The sequence below is a fragment of the Eurosta solidaginis genome, chromosome 2, assembly GCF_040869045.1.
Source record: "Eurosta solidaginis isolate ZX-2024a chromosome 2, ASM4086904v1, whole genome shotgun sequence".
In the NCBI taxonomy this organism is placed as follows: Eukaryota; Metazoa; Arthropoda; class Insecta; order Diptera; family Tephritidae; genus Eurosta; species Eurosta solidaginis.
This window is the reverse complement of record NC_090320.1, coordinates 3,164,837-3,182,614: the sequence shown is the minus strand read 5'-3', so window position 1 is coordinate 3,182,614 and position 17,778 is coordinate 3,164,837. Positions and strand designations below refer to the sequence as shown.

At 33.9% G+C, this 17,778-nt stretch overlaps 1 protein-coding gene across 5 annotated transcripts; it reads right to left on the bottom strand.

The window, feature by feature from the left end:
- Positions 1-2,533: 2,533 nt before the first annotated feature.
- Ance (Angiotensin converting enzyme) lies at positions 2,534-15,648 on the bottom strand. 5 transcript variants are annotated; one of them, XM_067764057.1, is made up of 9 exons: positions 15,496-15,648; positions 4,970-5,055; positions 4,356-4,908; positions 3,919-4,282; positions 3,503-3,854; positions 3,234-3,448; positions 3,027-3,167; positions 2,793-2,965; positions 2,534-2,733 (listed from the first exon to the last, which is right to left on the bottom strand). In XM_067764057.1, exons 2-9 carry the CDS (start codon positions 5,006-5,008, stop codon positions 2,723-2,725), a joined length of 1,848 nt encoding a protein of 615 aa, XP_067620158.1. In that variant the 5' UTR covers positions 5,009-5,055; positions 15,496-15,648; the 3' UTR covers positions 2,534-2,722. The 5 variants fall into 5 exon arrangements, with proteins under 5 accessions (XP_067620158.1, XP_067620160.1, XP_067620159.1 ...); XM_067764059.1 differs by having other exon boundaries at positions 4,970-5,070; positions 15,496-15,642; XM_067764058.1 differs by having other exon boundaries at positions 15,380-15,633.
- Between the last annotated feature and the right edge of the window lie 2,130 nt (positions 15,649-17,778).

Here is a 17,778-nt window from a genome sequence, read left to right as displayed (position 1 = left end):
GAGAAACCACAAAATTGCTTATTAACCATATAATCTATTATTTGATCCAGTTTGTATTTGTGCAGATTTGCGTGAATATTTGCAGCGCTAAAAATCGAAGTAAATCGGCGATGAGCTTCACAGCGGTGAACTTTTGGAACTAAATCTCATTATATTACTCCCAGGGACCGATGTGGCCGTTGAACTTCCGGGTCTTTTAATTTTACTCGCCCATTCGGCCAGGCATGCCTTACCACCTGAATATTCTAAGCCCCTTAAACTGCCTTCCCTATCTCTGCTCAGAAATCTGAGTCTCCTAGTTTGAAGTCCCGGACATCAACAAAAAAGGTGATAAATCGATTATACTTCCTCGACAGTACAATAGCACAGCTATAACCCTGGAAAGTACCTTCACTGCGGATTTGTTGAAGTTTAGAAGATCGGTTGTCCCTTTCTTATCAAAACATGTACATAAAGACCTTGAGTCCTCACAATCATCGCGGTGTGTTTGCACAAAATTCGTTGCCATAATTGTGGATTGCTCTATTTCTCTATCTCAAACCCAGAGATGGAAATTTAAATCCATAGCGAAAATTTTTCTAATTATCTGGTCAACAAATTTATTCGACATTCGATTTAATTAAGTTAAATTTTAAGGCTGGGTTTGATGGTGAATGAGGACAAAATGAAGTACCTGCTGTCATTCAGCAAAGAGTCAGCACATACGCGCCTTGGCAACCACGCTACTGTTGGCAGCCATAATTTCGAAATAGTAAAAGACTTCGTTTATTTGGGAACCAGCATCAACACTAGCCACAACATCAGCACTGAAATACAGCGAAGAATCAATCTTGCTAATAAATGCTACTTTGGACTAGGTAGGCAATTGAAAAGTAAAGTCCTCTCTCGGCGAACGAAAATCATACTCTACAAGTCACTTATCGTACCCGTCCTGCTCTATGGGGCAGAAGCATGGACCATGACAACAGCAGATGAAGCGGCTTTAGGAGTGTTCGAGAGAAGTTCTTCGAAAGATTTATGGACCTCTACGCGTTGGCGATGGCGAGTACCGAAGAAGATTTAATGATGAGCTGTACGAGCTATACGCAGACATCAACATAGTCCAGCGAATTAAAACGCAGCGGCTGCACTGTCTAGGCCATGTTGTGCGAATGAAAGATGATGCTGAGGCCAAGAAAGTATTTCTATCGGAACCCCGCCTATGGAAGCAGAGGTAGAGGGCGCCCCCCCCCCCCTCCGTTGGAAGGACCAGGGGGAAAACGATTTAAACTCCCTTGGTGTGACCATTTTGCCCCGGTTGGCGGAGCGAAGGACCGACTGGCGTGCCTTGTTGGATGGCCATAACCGTTTAGAAGCTTAAGCGCCAATTAAGTAAGTAAGTAAATTTTAAGGCTTTTAAGGCAGGGTAGATGTCAACGAAGATCGTTACATTGGTATCTAAAAATGTGCTTTCCACGAGCAGTCTCTCTCTAAGTGGCATAGATTTCCGTCTGGAATACAATGCGGAAGACAGGAAGTCAGTACGACAGGTGCTTCGAGAACAGCCCAGCGCCTCAACTTTCATCTTCTTCCAATATTATATATCGAGGGAATAACCATCTGTAGTTGGGGCGTTTTCATTTGTTCAGATAACATGGTACTCCTCGTTAGCATTATATAGATGCCCCTACTTCTTTCGAAGAACTTTCCGTGTTCATCACAGCTATCGGTGGGTATGATAAAGAGCTAATAGAGCTCACATAAAAACCTTTGTTTCTCAGTTGTGGATTCAGTTCGAAATAGCACTTGTTAGCTGTATTTTTTATGTGTCCATAGTATTATGTCTGCGTACCTTCGTGTCGGCGTACCCTCGCTCTTTCTATTGACGACAACAAACACTTATTTTTTATACACGCAATGCCTACTATTGTCTTCTCTTCATCCAAGCCGGAGCGCGGTGTTTTTTTTTTTTTTTTGAAACTGTTACATTACCACATTCTCCTCTCACATTTAACTTCTCTCCCACTTCCTTCTTTCCTCTCTCTTTCTATCTCTCCATTTAATTGTAACTCTCTCTTTTGCTACCCATCTCCAATTTTTTGACCGTTTATTTTTTTTCAATCTTCTTTTTTGGCGTCATCATATTATCTCATGTGCTACCACTCTCACTTTTTTCTTATTGCCCACTTCTGCAATACTTCTCTGGAGTAAATTTACAATTTTTAAGAAATCCGAATTGCCCTCATAATTTTTCTTTACTTTTCCTTCTCTTCTCATGTATCTTTACTTCGTCATCTTCATTGTCCTCGTCTGTTCCAGTCTTCTTTCCCTCTGAAGTAAGTTTCCTCTTTTTTCAAATACTGGTATAGGACATTAAGATGATACGGTTTTAGACCGTACCGAAACCAAACCGAACCGTTGCGCCCTCACCTTTCCGAAATGGAAACAAAACTAGACTTCAGTCCTATTGTAATTATAGCCATAAAGAATAAACACTGTTCTTCCTTTCTTGTTCCTAAACTACAAATATTATTATATTATTAGTCAGTGGTGCTTGAATTTTTAACTTTAAACAATAACTGTAATTTATTATGTATTCAATTTTAAGACTGATTTATTATCTAAGTTAAGTATACAAATCCTTAGGGAAATTAAAGTCTTAAAATTCATTTTACTCCAAACTCAACTTCAGAGTCTAGTTGGCCTCCCGTTCGTAGGTGTACCACAGCTTGGTGATTTAAAATTAAACACATTCTGCAAACGCAAAAGTTTTAGATTATAAGAAGTCAAATATCTGGTGATCCTCTACTCACTGTCCGACTTCGTCCAACCAATGGGCACATTATTCTTCTTATTCTCAGCCTCTAACCACACGCGCAATGGCTCAAAGTATTCTGCGATAGCGCTGCCGCTCATTGTGCGTTCGCCATTGAAAGCCTCTAATGCATCCGGCCAAGGCTTTGAAGCGCCAAGGGAAAGCATATTTCTAAAGACACGAAAAATATAATTTAGAAAAACTGTGAACAACATATTACAACCAAACTCACTTAAAAGCTTGGCCTGCTTCAAAACTGCCATAGATGTCGCAGTTATCTAATGGCAATTCTGGATTATTGGGTTCGTACTGGCCGGCCTTAATGCAAGCAGATTTATAGAATTGGAATTGGATTATGAACGAAACCAAATATCTGCAAAAAAAGAGGTAAATATTTCATTTCCTGATTCTCTACATGTTCGGAAAAACGCCAACTCACCTTAAATACTCCACATCAGTGGATACATGATATTTAGCTGGCGCGTCAAAGTCGGTCTCGGAACGCACTACCGGTGGCTCAATGCCAGAATATTCCTCACGCAGCTTCCAAAAAGCGCAGTTCCAATTCTTTTTATCCACCTGACCACGGAACAAGGCCCAACGGTATTTATCCATTGTGAAGGCGAATGGTAGGAACACGATCTTGTCCAAAGCCTGTTAAGAGAATAAGATTATGCAAACTGCCAATAATATTAAAGTTTTTCCTACAGCCAAGAATAATTGATTGATGTGCGCTTCATCATCGCGTTTATAGTTCTTCAGCAGGCCGATGAGTTCCAAATGTTTGGGAGTGGATACCGAAAGTGAAAGCACATCGCCAACAGCCTCGTGGAATCCAGGGTTAGCGCCAGTGCGATAAACGAAAGGCAAATGTTGATATTGCAGGAAGTATTGGATGTGACCCAACTCGTGGTGTACTGTGAATAGTTGATCCATTGTAACGCGTGTGCATTGCTTGATGCGCACATCATCCACCACATAGAAGTCCCAAGCACTAGCGTGGCAAACTAAATCACGACCATCATCTGGTTTCACTAGGATGCTCTTATCCCAAAAAGCCCTAAATATTCAAATAGCGATAATTGGTTACTAGCCCTAAAAGTAAAACTTAACTCGAAACTCACTGTGGCAATTTCGTCAGATTCATCGATTGAAAGAATTCATCGCCCATTTGAAACATTTTCAATGGTGTATAACCTTGTGCTACCATCTCATTGGTAACATCAATAAGCGGCTTGTCCGGGAAAGGTGAAACAATATCAGCAATACCCGACCACTGTTGTGCCCACATATTACCCAGCAAATGCATTGGGATGGGGCCGTTCTCAGGCACAGCATCATTGCCATAGAACTGACGTAGACGATGACGCACATAGCCATGTATTTGCTGATAGAGTGGACGCAATTGCTCGAAAATATCTTCCAGCTGCTGCTCAATGGTGGCATCTTCATACTCGTCCAGCCACATTTCTGCGCCAGATGTAAAATCTGTGTAAATGAAATTAAAAAAAAAAACATTAAATTAACAACTCAGCAGTCATCGACGAACAGTTGGGCTCACTATTAAATTTAGCCGCTTTCGAATTGAACTCTACATATTTCTCGAAAAGTGGTCGCACCGCTGTACCTGCCTTGTCGTAAAATTCGCACCAATAGTACTTCAACTCTTCGGGATTACGGCAAGTCGTTAAGATCTCTTCAATCTCCGGATCGAGTGAGAGATCACATTTGGTGCGGTCTTTATAGTCGCAAACACGAACCTTGGCAAAATTGGATTCCATAGCAGACATCACTTCCAGGTATTCAGCATAGTCGGTGTCGCTGAGTGCTGCATAACCCAACTTCGATAGCATGCGAAATTGACGTCGTAGATCCTCCGATTTGTATGTTTGCCAATTAAGTTTCTTCAAATCGATAGCAGCCTCCTTTTGGAATTTGGCCGTTTCCGCGGCGATTTCATTCTTTTTGCGTTCATTCTCGTCATTGATATTGCAAGCGTACGCCCAGGAGGCTTCCGTTTCGATGTTTGTGCGGCGCGCTAACTCTTTGTTGAGGTTCTCAATATACTCAGCTGCGGTAATTTCCTCCTTCACGTTAGCCAAATGTACTGTGATCTAAGGAGAGAAGCGGGAGCGGGGTCAAGAAGTTATGATGGCATAAAAACTGTTTACTCACCGCAAATGTGGCAAGAAGCGCAACGATAAGGATTTTCATGTTGAGCAGATTTTGTTTTGATCTTTCCTGGTATTTTTAATTTTTTACTAAAATTTTATAAGCTTAATTGATTATTTGATTAGTTTGGTAAAAAAATCTATTAAATTAAATTTCATTTTGTAAATGTCGGAATGGAACGGTAATTTGAACACAAGACGTTCGTTATGAAATTGAAAATCAATCGCTAGTTTTAAAGTCTTAAAGTAGTAGGCAAGAATAAATTGCTGGCCGTTCACTGCAGTGTCTCTTCTCGATTGAGGATGCGATGGATAGGATGCTCTACCCAGTACTAATATGGGTACAGAATTTTCTGGGATGGTGAAATGACAATCATAAGGTCACAACTAAACATCATGTACTCAAAGTGAGCTTCTGCTACCAGGGTAGCTACCACTTAGCCCAACCTACCGATTTCGAGAATTGAGCCCAAAGCATCAGGTATGCGAATCATAACTTCCACTCACTACGACTAACCGACAGAAGATTATTCCTCCTGGAAGAGATGATACACACGAAGGTGTAGCAAAGCGTAGTGGCTGCAACTCAATAAATAGTTCACAGCAAAGCGCCTTCCACTATCACTTTTCAAATAAAATAGTCGATTTCAACTGCCGGGAGAAATCGCAAACCATCTTGGCAGCCATTTCGAAAACGGTCTATCTCTTAATATTTCTGAAAAACGCCACATCTCATGGTTTATTGCATAAACGTTCTATCTCTAAACTTATTTCAAGAACGCCCTATCTCAGATTTTTTTTTTATTAACGCCTTAGCCTTATGTCACTCCAAATCTATTAAATTTATGCTCAAATATGGCAATTTTGAAACAAATATGGCATTTTTCAAAAGTTATCTAAGATAGGATGTATGTATGTAAAACTGCAGCCGAGATAGGGTGTTATTCCTCAAAACCGGGCCATTGTTTTCCTTCAAATCATATCGTCAGTGCTCTTCAACATTTTAAATAAGTATTTTTGACTCTATACAAACAAACTCAAGGAAATATTGGTCCATCACAAAACGAGGAAGCGGTCCGTAAAAATGTTGCCTAAAAAGCCCATCTCTCTCAACTGATTCTAGTTGTGGGCATTTCACAAGGTCTCCTATTCGCCGTATGTGCTATGCTTTAATCAAGTTTTCTATTGAAAGCCATTGAAAAAACTCAAATCATAAAGTTTTACAAGAATACGACACTCTTGTGAATTGCCCAAAGTCCAACAATATCAAGTCACTCACTTCCTACCTCCCTTCCCCCAATAACTAAATATAATTTGAATTTAATTCATTTCCCGCATAAGCTTCCGGTATATGATTCGAATTTTTAATTAATCACCTGCATACTTAATATAGACAGAGCTTCAATTTTTAAAAAAAAGATGTGAATTCGGAAAACGATAAAACTTGCTTTTATTAATACGAGTCACGTCGAAGTTAAGCGTTAAGTTTGAAATAAAATTAAATTAACTCAAAATAAATATAAACTTAGTGGGATTTCTCTTATTAATTTGTCACCCTCTTTATCGCATTATTCGCTAATTTTATATACATAAATTCATATGACGTATATTTTTATTCTCATTTAACCACCTACGTAAGTATACATATTTTCTGATTTGTAGATGCCGCATGATTCAATTACTAGAGGTTTGTTCTCCAATGATGACAGATCTTTGACACTCCCAAATTGAAAAATCTGGACGGGTTGCTTTTAAGAAGCAAGGAAAACGGGGAATAATTCAATCCCCTTCAGTGAAAATTGTAGTCGAAAAGTATCTTTGGTAGTATATTAGTTTTTAAGGAAATTATTAATTTTCTACCAAATATTTCGTGAATTGATAAAGTTATGTTGGTTTGGTCATTCTTTCAGAAATAGTTTGAATAATGTCGTACGTTAGAATTTTAATTAAAAATGCACTATCTCAAAATTTGTTTCAAAAACTCCCTATATGAGCATAAGTTCAATGCATTTTGTCATAAGAGGGAGTTAATGAAAAGTATTCTGAGATGAAGTGTTCTTCAGTCTAACTCTAATATAGGGCGGTTTTGTGCAAATCCTGAATTGGGAAATTTTTGAAAAATACTTTGAAAAAGCACGATTTCGAACAGGGAGCCGACATAGGGTGTTACGCTACACAGCAGCCGCAGTGAACTGACAAAAATAAAAATAAAAGAAAATGGCTTATTGTCTTAGAACTTTATATTCCTACCTCCACTTTGACAGAAGAGTTAAGCTTTTGTGCGGTCCTGCTACACAGGGGTATTCACCTTTTTATTTTGAAATTTCGGACAGCTCTTTTCCGTTAAGTATTCATGAAAGCGTTCCGGATAAACCGTTAATTTAGAATATTCGGAATACGTTCATTTGATACTACCTCACGAGATCCGAATATATCAAATAAGTATATACAAAATATTCCAAATATAAACCGATTCCCAAAATTCTTAAATGGAGACGAATGGTCCGAACATACGGAATTAATAGAACAGAAGGTCGACTTTTAATACGCAACCAAAAATATCGATAGAAGTGTCAAAAGACGCGTATTGACCTCGATAACAATAATTCGAAGGCGGAAATAAAAATTTTATCTCGTTCAAAAGATATTGACGAAAAACCGAAAAATGGCCCCGGGTTGCGTTGGCGGCCTTCAGCCGAGCTTATAAAAAATAACCCTGGGCGGTCCACCAATGAGGTTGGATCAAAATTAAATGCGTGCAAAATCCCTTTGTACACAATATCTTTTTCAGTGCACAAAAACATTACAAAAATCGCATGAAAATTGCCAACTTCTACTGCAAATATCTCCGGACAGAGATACAATTTTTCTTTTCCGCCTTCGGATTATTGTTGTCGAGGTCACATCTCTCGATATCTTTGGACGCGTATTAGCAGTAGACCGCTGTTTTAGACTTTCACGTTTATAACTTTTATACATACATATATGTATCCGAAATGTTTAAACTTCAGCGTTTACAATGTATTGTATAATATTATTACTTAATATATATATTTTACTAAATTTGCGCTTTATTTTTTTTTCTCTATACATCGGTTTACCAAGCTATATACACGAGAAACTCAAAAACTTTCGCAAATATCTCTATTTAGCAACTTTGGGCAGCTCTGCTTACTGTACTTTTTATGGCTTTTTCATGTGAGTCTCAACATTTATTAATTAAGTTTATTACATACATAAAACTGACAAAGTAAACAACTATAATTTTTAAAATGCTTAAAATTTTCATAATTATTTTAACATAAAAAGAAGAAATTGATGTAGTATATTGGAACAATTTCCGTCATCCCTTTTCAAATTTGGTTTGGAGACAAACGGGTTTCGGCGTTGTGCCATCTTCAGTGTAATTTTTCGAAGAGTGCACCGCTTAGAAACACTTTTATATACTTTTATTGAAAAAAAAAAAACAAATCTAAATTTTTGATCTTGCTTCGCCCGGGATTTGCACCCCGAACCTTCGACGTGGTAGCCGGAGCACGCTACCACCACACCACTCCCGCCATTATTTTAACATACCTACATATATTTTAATGATTTGCTTCACTTTCACTCAGCGCTCAAACCAAACGTTACCAGTTCGAACTTAAAATTAAATGATCACCGAGTAGATTGTTATCAGAAACATGATTCAATTAGTTCTAACAAGTAAGACGAAAAACGGGCTGCATAATATTTGTTACAAACAAACAATTCTTAATGTTGCACATACTCAAAGCTGTTTCTGCCTATGTGAAACATCTCCGTGTACATAGAGTAGTATTGTAAGCTTTTAATAGATGTGACATTGGCGGGATGTCATCCGCTTTGAAGACATTATGCAAAATTTCTCACTTCTGCAATCACGCGGGATAAACCATCAAACCCTCTCGATTTGTGATATGACGACGTACAACCTTCTAGGCCATGGCAGCAATAGTGTCGCTATAGTGTTAACTACTTTGTATTCTTTACTTTAATTTTTAAAATTTTTGAACAACTACAAAAAAAGAAAATTCTAATTAGTATTAAAATATGTAAACTCAAAAATAAACAAAAATAATTTTTATATTTCAAACCGAAAATAAAAGAGTTTTTTAAAATATCAACTTGAATGTTAATATACTGGCGATCCTACCAACGGACCTATATCTTTATTTGATACAATTATTGAATGTGGCGCATTACATATCGGAGATCTACTGACTAATACAATACCGCAAATAGAAGTGCAACTAAGTGACGTGCTACCAAAGAAAATTTGTTTTAGTTGCCTGAACCAATTACAAGCTATCTACCTGTTTCAGCAAATCCTCTATCTACTCTCAACATTTGTGCGGTACATCTGTTAACACTAGTGAGAAGAAATAAACAATTAACAGAAATATCGAACAGGATGAGTGCCGTTATGTGATATAGAAAAAAGAATAAAAAAAAAAATAAAAATCTTTACAGCAGCAGCCGCTGGAACTAAACAAAAATAACTTAATTAATTGTTAAAACTTTGAGAGAAATAATAAAACAGTTAAAAACGCAACAAAAATTTTCAAATAATTAAAAAATTAAATTTTTGAGTGATTTTTTGCAACACATTACAACATATTTTTAAGTTACGCAATATAAGAACGCTAAAAGCGAGAAGTGTAAATACACTAAAACTTATTTTTTTAAAAATAAATGCCAGATCAAAACAATACTGCCACTGTAGCAAATACAACCACAGCTGTAGAAAATTGATCAAGCACTACTCAGGAAGTTTCATCGTCATATAGTGTACCGTTTATTGGAACCATTCATCTTTAACGTCCTCTACACAAATAAGAACATCATTATATTTTAAAGCCATTGCATATTTAAGTTTATCAATCAACTCTTCCATAGAAATAAAATCGTAAATATAAATTTCAAATAATTTTAACTTTTTCCAAATACAATTTTTATTTTAATATTAAATTAAAATTTCAAATTTATTTTAAGATTATTTTTATATCTTAAAAATTTTAATAAAAATTATTTAAATTTACTTATTTTTTTATATAAAATTAAATATTGTATTTAAATTGTTAACTCCCTTTCCAAAAAAATTCTTAAATATTTCCTAATTTTCAAATTTTTCATTTAAATTTTTTTTGTCATATGGTTCTGCGTTCACCAATACGAACTCGTAATTTTACAAATTGTGAAAATCAAAATAACAACCATACAAATTACATCATGACTCACAATACAACTCAAAATTCTAACATTAATACAACACAAAACAACATCTCTAATATAACACAAGATACTTCAACACAAGATAACTTTACAAATTTTCCTTCTACTAAATCTATTAAATTACCACAATTTTGGCAAGATTGTCCTGATGCCTGGTTTTTACTTGTTGAAGGACAATTTGAAATTAATAATATCGCTGATGATAATTTAAAATTTTAAAATGTTCTAGTTACCCTTCAACGAAATACTATCTCTAAAATTTTTGACATTAACCCTCCTCTTTTCAATAAATATAATACAATTAAAAAGATTTTATGCGAAAGATTTTCACTTAGTGGAGCAAAAAGATTAGAAGAATTATTTTCAAAAACTGAACTTGGTGATCGTTCACCGTTCATCATTTATGAAATCACTTATAGGTACTGACTCCATTGTAAGTCTAGAATTACTTTTCAAATTATGGATTCGTAAATTACCACAAGAAATACAAACCCATTTAACTTCTAGTAACAATCAAAATAAAGATGAAATAATTATTTTAGCTGACAAACTTTTTGATTTAATCAACAAACCTCATTCTTCTAAATCTCCTGTAGTCTCAAGTATAAATAATAATATTTTAGAACAATGCGTTAAAAATTTAACTGAATTAACCACGGATATTTTTCAAAACTTAAATAAAATTTCTAATGATATTAATCAATTACAAATCCTTTCAAGGTCTAAAGATAGAAATAGATCTAAATCTCGAAATTTTTCAAGATCAAAAAATTTTTCAAACAATCGTAATATTAATTCACAAACAAATATTTGTTGGTATCACAAAAAATTTAAGAATAACGCTCTTAAATGTATACCCCCATGCAACTTTAATCAAAATCATAATTCAAATTCTGAACAAAATTTAAACTGAAACGATCCATTATGACGGTGACGGATAATGGAACTATTATTAAACCTACTTGTCGCCTATTCATATTTGATAAATTTAATAAACTTAATTTTCTTATCGATACCGGCGCAGTCGTATCAGTTATTCCTTTTTCTAAATTTTAAATTTATAAAAGAAATTCGGATCTTACTTTGACTGCAGCAAACGGTTCTTCAATTGAAACTTTCGTTACAAAACTACTTAAAATTGATTTAGGTTTAAGAAGAGATTTTGAATTTCCATTCATTATTGCGAACATTGATACACCAATTTTAGGAGCAAACTTTTTAGAAAAATTCGGAATTATTGTAAATATTAAAAGTAAAGAAATAATGGATTCTACTACCAAAATTAAATTTGCTGGATCTTCTGGATTTTCTGATATTTTCTCACTCAAAATTCCTATTGTCGAAAATAAGTTTTCAAAATTACTTAATGAATTTCCATCTATTACCTGCGAACCAGATTATACTAAAAAAGTTAAACACCATACGGTTCACAGGATAAAAACAAAAGGTATTTTACCATTTTCGAAACCCAGACGTCTTGATCCAATCAAACTCAAAATTGCTAAAGCTGAATTTGATATCTTAGTTAAAACGGGTATATGCAGACCCTCAAATTCTCCTATTGCATCTCCACTTCATCTCGTTCCTAAAAGAGAACCAAATAATTGGAGACTACCGAAGACTTAATTTTATTACTACACCAGATCGGTATCCTTTACCACATATCCAAGATTTAACAATTGATTTAAAAAACAAACAATTTTTTCCAAAAGTGATCTTGTGCGTGCTTACCACCAAATTCCAATGGCAGAAGAAGACATTCATAAAACTGCAATAACTACCCCTTTTGGAATGTTTGAATTCGTTAGAATGCCTTTCGGTTTACGAAACAGTGCTCAAACTTTCCAACGCTTTATTAATGAAGTATTTTCTGATTTCGATTTTGTATTTACATATATTGATGACATTCTAATTGCCAGTGATAATGAAGATCAACATATAAATCATTTAAAATCAGTTTTCAAAAGACTTGAAGAATATAATTTAAATATCAAACCTTTAAAATGTACTCTCGGTGTAAATAAATTAAATTTTTTAAGTTACGAAACTTCAGGCGAAGGTATTAAACCATCTTTAGATAGAATTGAAATCATAACAAATTTTGAAAAACCAATTTCTATAAATAAATTACAAAAATTTTTAGGTATGATAAATTGCTATCACAGATATATTAAAATGTTAGCAACAGAACTTAGTCCTCTGCATGAAATGTTAACACATGCAATTAAAAACAAACTCAAACAATTAAATTGGACAAATGAAACCACAACAGCTTTCGAAAATGTTAAAAAATTTTTTGCTAAAAATACTTTACTTACACATTTCGACAAAAATGGTACTTTATCATTAGCAGTATATGCATCAAATGTTGCTATTGGAGCAGTTCTTCAACAAACTAACAATAATATACTAGAACCCTTAGCTTATTTTTCAAGAAAATTAAATACAACAGAAACTAAATATTCAACATTTGATCGTGAACTTTTGGCAATTTATAATTCAATTAAACATTTTAAACATTTTCTTGAAGGTAGAACTTTTACAATTTATACTGATCATAAACCTTTAATTCATGTTATAAATTCTAAAGTAGATAGATCTCCTCGTCAACTACGTCATCTTGAATATATTGCTCAATTTACAAATGATATTCAATATATACGTGGAAAAGACAATATAGTTGCCGACACACTTTCCCGTATTCCAGAAATAAATACAATTTCAACTCAAGATATAAATTTAGAAACTTTATATAAAGAACAGCAAACTGATACATTTTTAAAAAACCATTTCTGATCAAAATTCTAAAAATAATTTAAAAGAAATTCATATTCCAGTTATTAATTTAAACATATATTGAGACGTACCGCATGGATACCCATCCAAACTCAATATACTAGAAACTCCATCCTGCTGCAGCTGTATGGAGGATGATGAGGTGGAATCACCAAATCACTTTATGCTTGATTGTCCAGCTTTTGCCAGAATTAGGCGAAAGTACTTCGGTCGCGACTCACTTGGATCTCCCGAGGATATATCCAAAGTTGAGATCGGTATCATTCGGAGCTTTATCGTTGCTACCCAACGATTCTCTAAGTAGCTGGATCTAGGTCACCGTTATTTTTGGTGTATGTGGTATCACAACGGACCTTCGTGTTGTCCAATGAGCTATCCTTATCAGGGCAGCTACCACCTAACCTATCCTAATTTAAACATATGGTGTGATGTTTCTCTACAACCTTTTCGACCTTATGTTCCACATTCTATGAGAAGAATTATATTTGACAAAATTCACTCATTATCTCATCCAAGTATAAGAACAACTAGAAAATTAATTCAAAATAAATATTATTGGCCTAACATGCGTAAAGAAATTAACGATTGGACTTCATCTTGTATGAATTGTCAAAAATCCAAAATTTCAAGACATACTAAATCTCCTATTCAAAAAATTCAAATACCATCAGGTCGTTTTGAACATATTCATATGGATATTGTTGGGCCCTTCCAATTTCGAATGAAAATTTTTATATTTTAACAATTATTGACAGATTTTCACGTTGGCCTGAAGCTTATCCACTTAAAGATATTTCAACAAATACTATAGTAAAAACTTTTATTCAAAATTATATACCACGATTTGGTATACCATTGAATATTACAGTAGATCAAGGTTCACAATTCACCTCAAAATTTTTTACAGAATTAACTAAACTTTTAGGTCCTCATAAAATTCATACATCTCTTTACCATCCCCAAGCAAATGGCATGATAGAGAGATTTCATCGAATTTTAAAAGCAGCAATTATAGCATCAAACGACTCGGTTCATTGGTCTGACATTTTACCATTCATTCTACTTGGTTTACGAACTTCTATTAAAGAAGATTTAAAATGTTCATCTGCTGAACTTGTTTATGGCCAAACACTTAGAATACCTGGTGAATTAATTATTTCAAATAGTAATAAAGAACATGATTTTTCTAATGACGCTCTTCATAAAATAAGAGAATATTTTTCGCTTGTTCGTTCTAAAGTTTTTCATCATAACAAAGAAAACTTTATAGTTCATAAAAAATTAGAAAATTGTGAATATGTTTTTGTTAAAATTCTTCGTAAATCTAATTTAGAATCACCTTATGAAGGACCATTTAAAGTTATTTCTAAGAAACATAAAACATTTACAATTCCATACAAAAAAACTATTAAAAATATTTCAATTGATTTACTTAAACCAGCAATACAAATACATCAAACAACAAAAAATAAAAAAAGGTTACATTTAATATTAATTAATAATTTGTTTGGCGGGAGAGTAAATATAGTGTTAACTACTTTGTGTTCTTTACTTTAATTTTTAAAATAAGTAACAAAAGGGGTCGCATTACCTACAAAAAGACCCATTTTTCATAGCTCTAGGTGACATTGTTCCAAAGTTCGAATTAAAGAGTGCAACATGAGGATAAGATTTTTACCAGAAAAGAAATCGCCATTAGTAAACAATACATTTTTCAGCAGAATAGCTTGATAAATACTTAATACAGGCCAACAAACTTTACTTAATTTATTTTTCTGCGCACGTATTAGATAGCTGTCCACTTGAAATAGTAAATTGTAATTCATGTTTGCTCGTAAGCCCTCAGTATCAATTATTTACTATTTCTTGATTGCAATGGTTATCAGCTTCAAACACTTTACAATCGCTTGAAGACTGCTACCGAAGTGACCGTGATTGGCTGGATATTCATATATATTCATATCAGGTTCGTTCCCTACGAAGAAGAAGCACACACAGTCTACCAACTCTTACCGAACACTTTTTATTTGTTACACAATCGAAGCAATTAATTACATGCTTATTTAAATGGCTTTGCAAATTGAATCATTTTTGAATAAGTCCAGGAAAGGTGCTGCAAGGTGTTTGCTGTGTGTTCCTGGTTACTTAATTGATTATAAGTCACTACTACTTAAACGCATATATTGGCATCTAAAAAATGTTAAATGCATTAGTTACTTTTCTTCTCTTTTTAAGTAACTGACATGCAATCGCGTTGTAAATTTAAAATTAACAATTGACTGCACAATAAGATCAAGATCATTACGATGAGTGCATTAAATGCCAACGATCAAGTCAATTTAATTATAACGCACCATCTACTCACATGCACATATACTACACTGTTAATTTTTGATTCATATTTTACATTAAAAAATTATAAATTGAATTTTCCAAACCCAAACTTAGGTTCTATAGAGTTAGATAATGTCTCATGCCCACCTTAGCACTTTTTTTACAAACAACAGCTTACAAACGAGAAGAACTCATGCGCATCAAGAGCGCGACACACAAACTAAATCATCAAACGGCCGTTGACTGTATTTTATAGGATTTAGAAGCAAATGTGTACAATGTTTTTCGATCGATCTTTATTTATTTATTGAATCGCTAGCGGGTGTATCGTCCATACTTATGAGTGAGGCAGTGATTAGGAACAAGAGTGTAAATATTAACAAATCGAGATATTGAGCGTGACGCCGCCAATTTGAGTTCTCATCAACATTGTTAGAGAACAAAATACGTGAGATGTCGATGATAAAACCGAAACTAATTGAAATGGGCATAACGTTCAAGTTGAGTGTTTACAGATGGAATCAGCGACCTTAGCACCTAAAACAAAAATTTTGTTTAATTTCAGCATAATACTTAAAATGGGATTAATCTGAATTACTGGTGAAGAGCAGCACCAACAGCAATATTGTAGAGCGGCGTTACCGGCAAACGCATAAGTAGAACGCTCACAGTTTTTTTTTTTATTATTTCTTTGGTTTGTTTAGCAACAATTCATTTTTTACGGTGATGTTTTTCTGAATTTTGTTGAATAAATATTGACATATAACGCTTTTACATTTTACAGAATTTTTAATGGGTGATCGTGATGCATCGTGTGGGTGATTGAAAAAAATTCTGTAAGTGTTATATTTGATGCTTATAATGCTGTTATTGGATCAAACCAAGCTTTTTTAAAGAAATCTAGGTAAAGGTCTATAGGAGTTGTTGTTGTTGTTGTTGTTTTCGTTGTAGCGATAAGGTTACTAAGGTAGTTATTTTTACTGATAGTTTAGTTTCATGTCAAATTTTTAAAAATAATAATACTGTTAATTCTATTGCTATTAGAATTCATAAGAAAATGATTGATAGTAAATTTGATAAGATACATATTATTTGGACACCTAGTCATGTTGGCATTTATGGTAATGAGAAAGTTGATGAGTTAGCTAAAAAGGCTATTTATGATGGTTTTTTTTAAATGTTAAATTCACTGTTGATGAGGCTCAACAAATTTTAAGAAATATGATTTTTGATGCTTTTTATTTAAAATTTTAAAATAATTCAAAGGATCGTCCAAGTTTGTTTGCTTCCATTTTTAATACAAGGAAAAACTTTTGTTGGTTTTGTAAATTAGTTTGTCTCCTCATGATATTAAAAGAATTAACAGAATTTTCACTGGTCACACATATGATAAATCACATCTACACAAAATTTGAGTTTTCCGTTCTCCTTATTGTAGGTTTGGTTTGACTGATGATGTATATCATATGACTTTTGTTTGTCGTTTTTTTAATGAGATTAGAAGTTCATATGATCTTTTTCTTTTAATGATATTTTTATTAATATGAATCTTACCAAAGTAACTCAATTGATTAACTTCCTTAATGAAGCGAAAAATGATTTTTAATAAATGATAGTATTATTCCTTTTTAACTTGTTGAGGAAATTATAAAATTTTATTTTTTCCTGTCGTATCCACCTCTTTCTTTTCATTTATCCGATTATTATTATAATTTTTTTTTAAATAATTAAATATCATATATATATATACATATAATTTAAAAAAATTAAACGGCTAACTTGCACTGGATATAAAAACAAGGAAGAAGATTTACAAGAAGAATATCAAGCTTGGAATTTTTGTCAAGAACTATTTCAATAATTAATATAAGAACACAAGAACATTTTCAATTTTGAAAGATTAAATAAAAATAAAAATAAATGTAAGGCGCGATAACCTCCGAAGTGATCTAAGGCCGAGCTTCTCTTCCAATTTGCGTCGTGCTCCTCTTGATTTTCCCTACAAATTGGCCGGACGGGACCTACATGATTTTATGCCGACTCCGCACGGCATCTGCAAGACAGATGAGTTTTCACTGAGAGCTTTTCGTGGCAGAAATACACCCGGAGCGCTTGTCAAACACTGCCGAGGGGCGACCCCGCTTAGAAAAATTTTCTTCTAATTGAAAAACCTTATTTCTAAAATTTTTGATGTTGCTTTGCCCCGGGTTTGAACCCAGGGCATCCGGTGTGGTAGGCGGAGCCCGCTACCATCACACGACGGTGGCCGCCGTATTGAAAGATTATTCGAAACATATCAAGATTGAAATTTTTGTCAAGAACTAATTCTACAATAATATTTTTGAATTATTTGTCAAGTTTGAAGAATTATCTGGCAGTGGAATCAAACATTCCAGCCTTTATATCAAATCTCAAAAAAAAAGTCGTTCA

Coding starts and splice junctions, on each gene's coding strand:
- Ance (XM_067764057.1), bottom strand. CDS start 5,008: ATGAAAATCCTTATCGTTGCGCTTCTTGCCACATTTGCG. Junction 4,909..4,969: donor CGCTTCTTGCCACATTTGCG/GTGAGTAAACAG, acceptor TTCTCTCCTTAG/ATCACAGTACATTTGGCTAA. Junction 3,855..3,918: donor AATCTGACGAAATTGCCACA/GTGAGTTTCGAG, acceptor TTGAATATTTAG/GGCTTTTTGGGATAAGAGCA.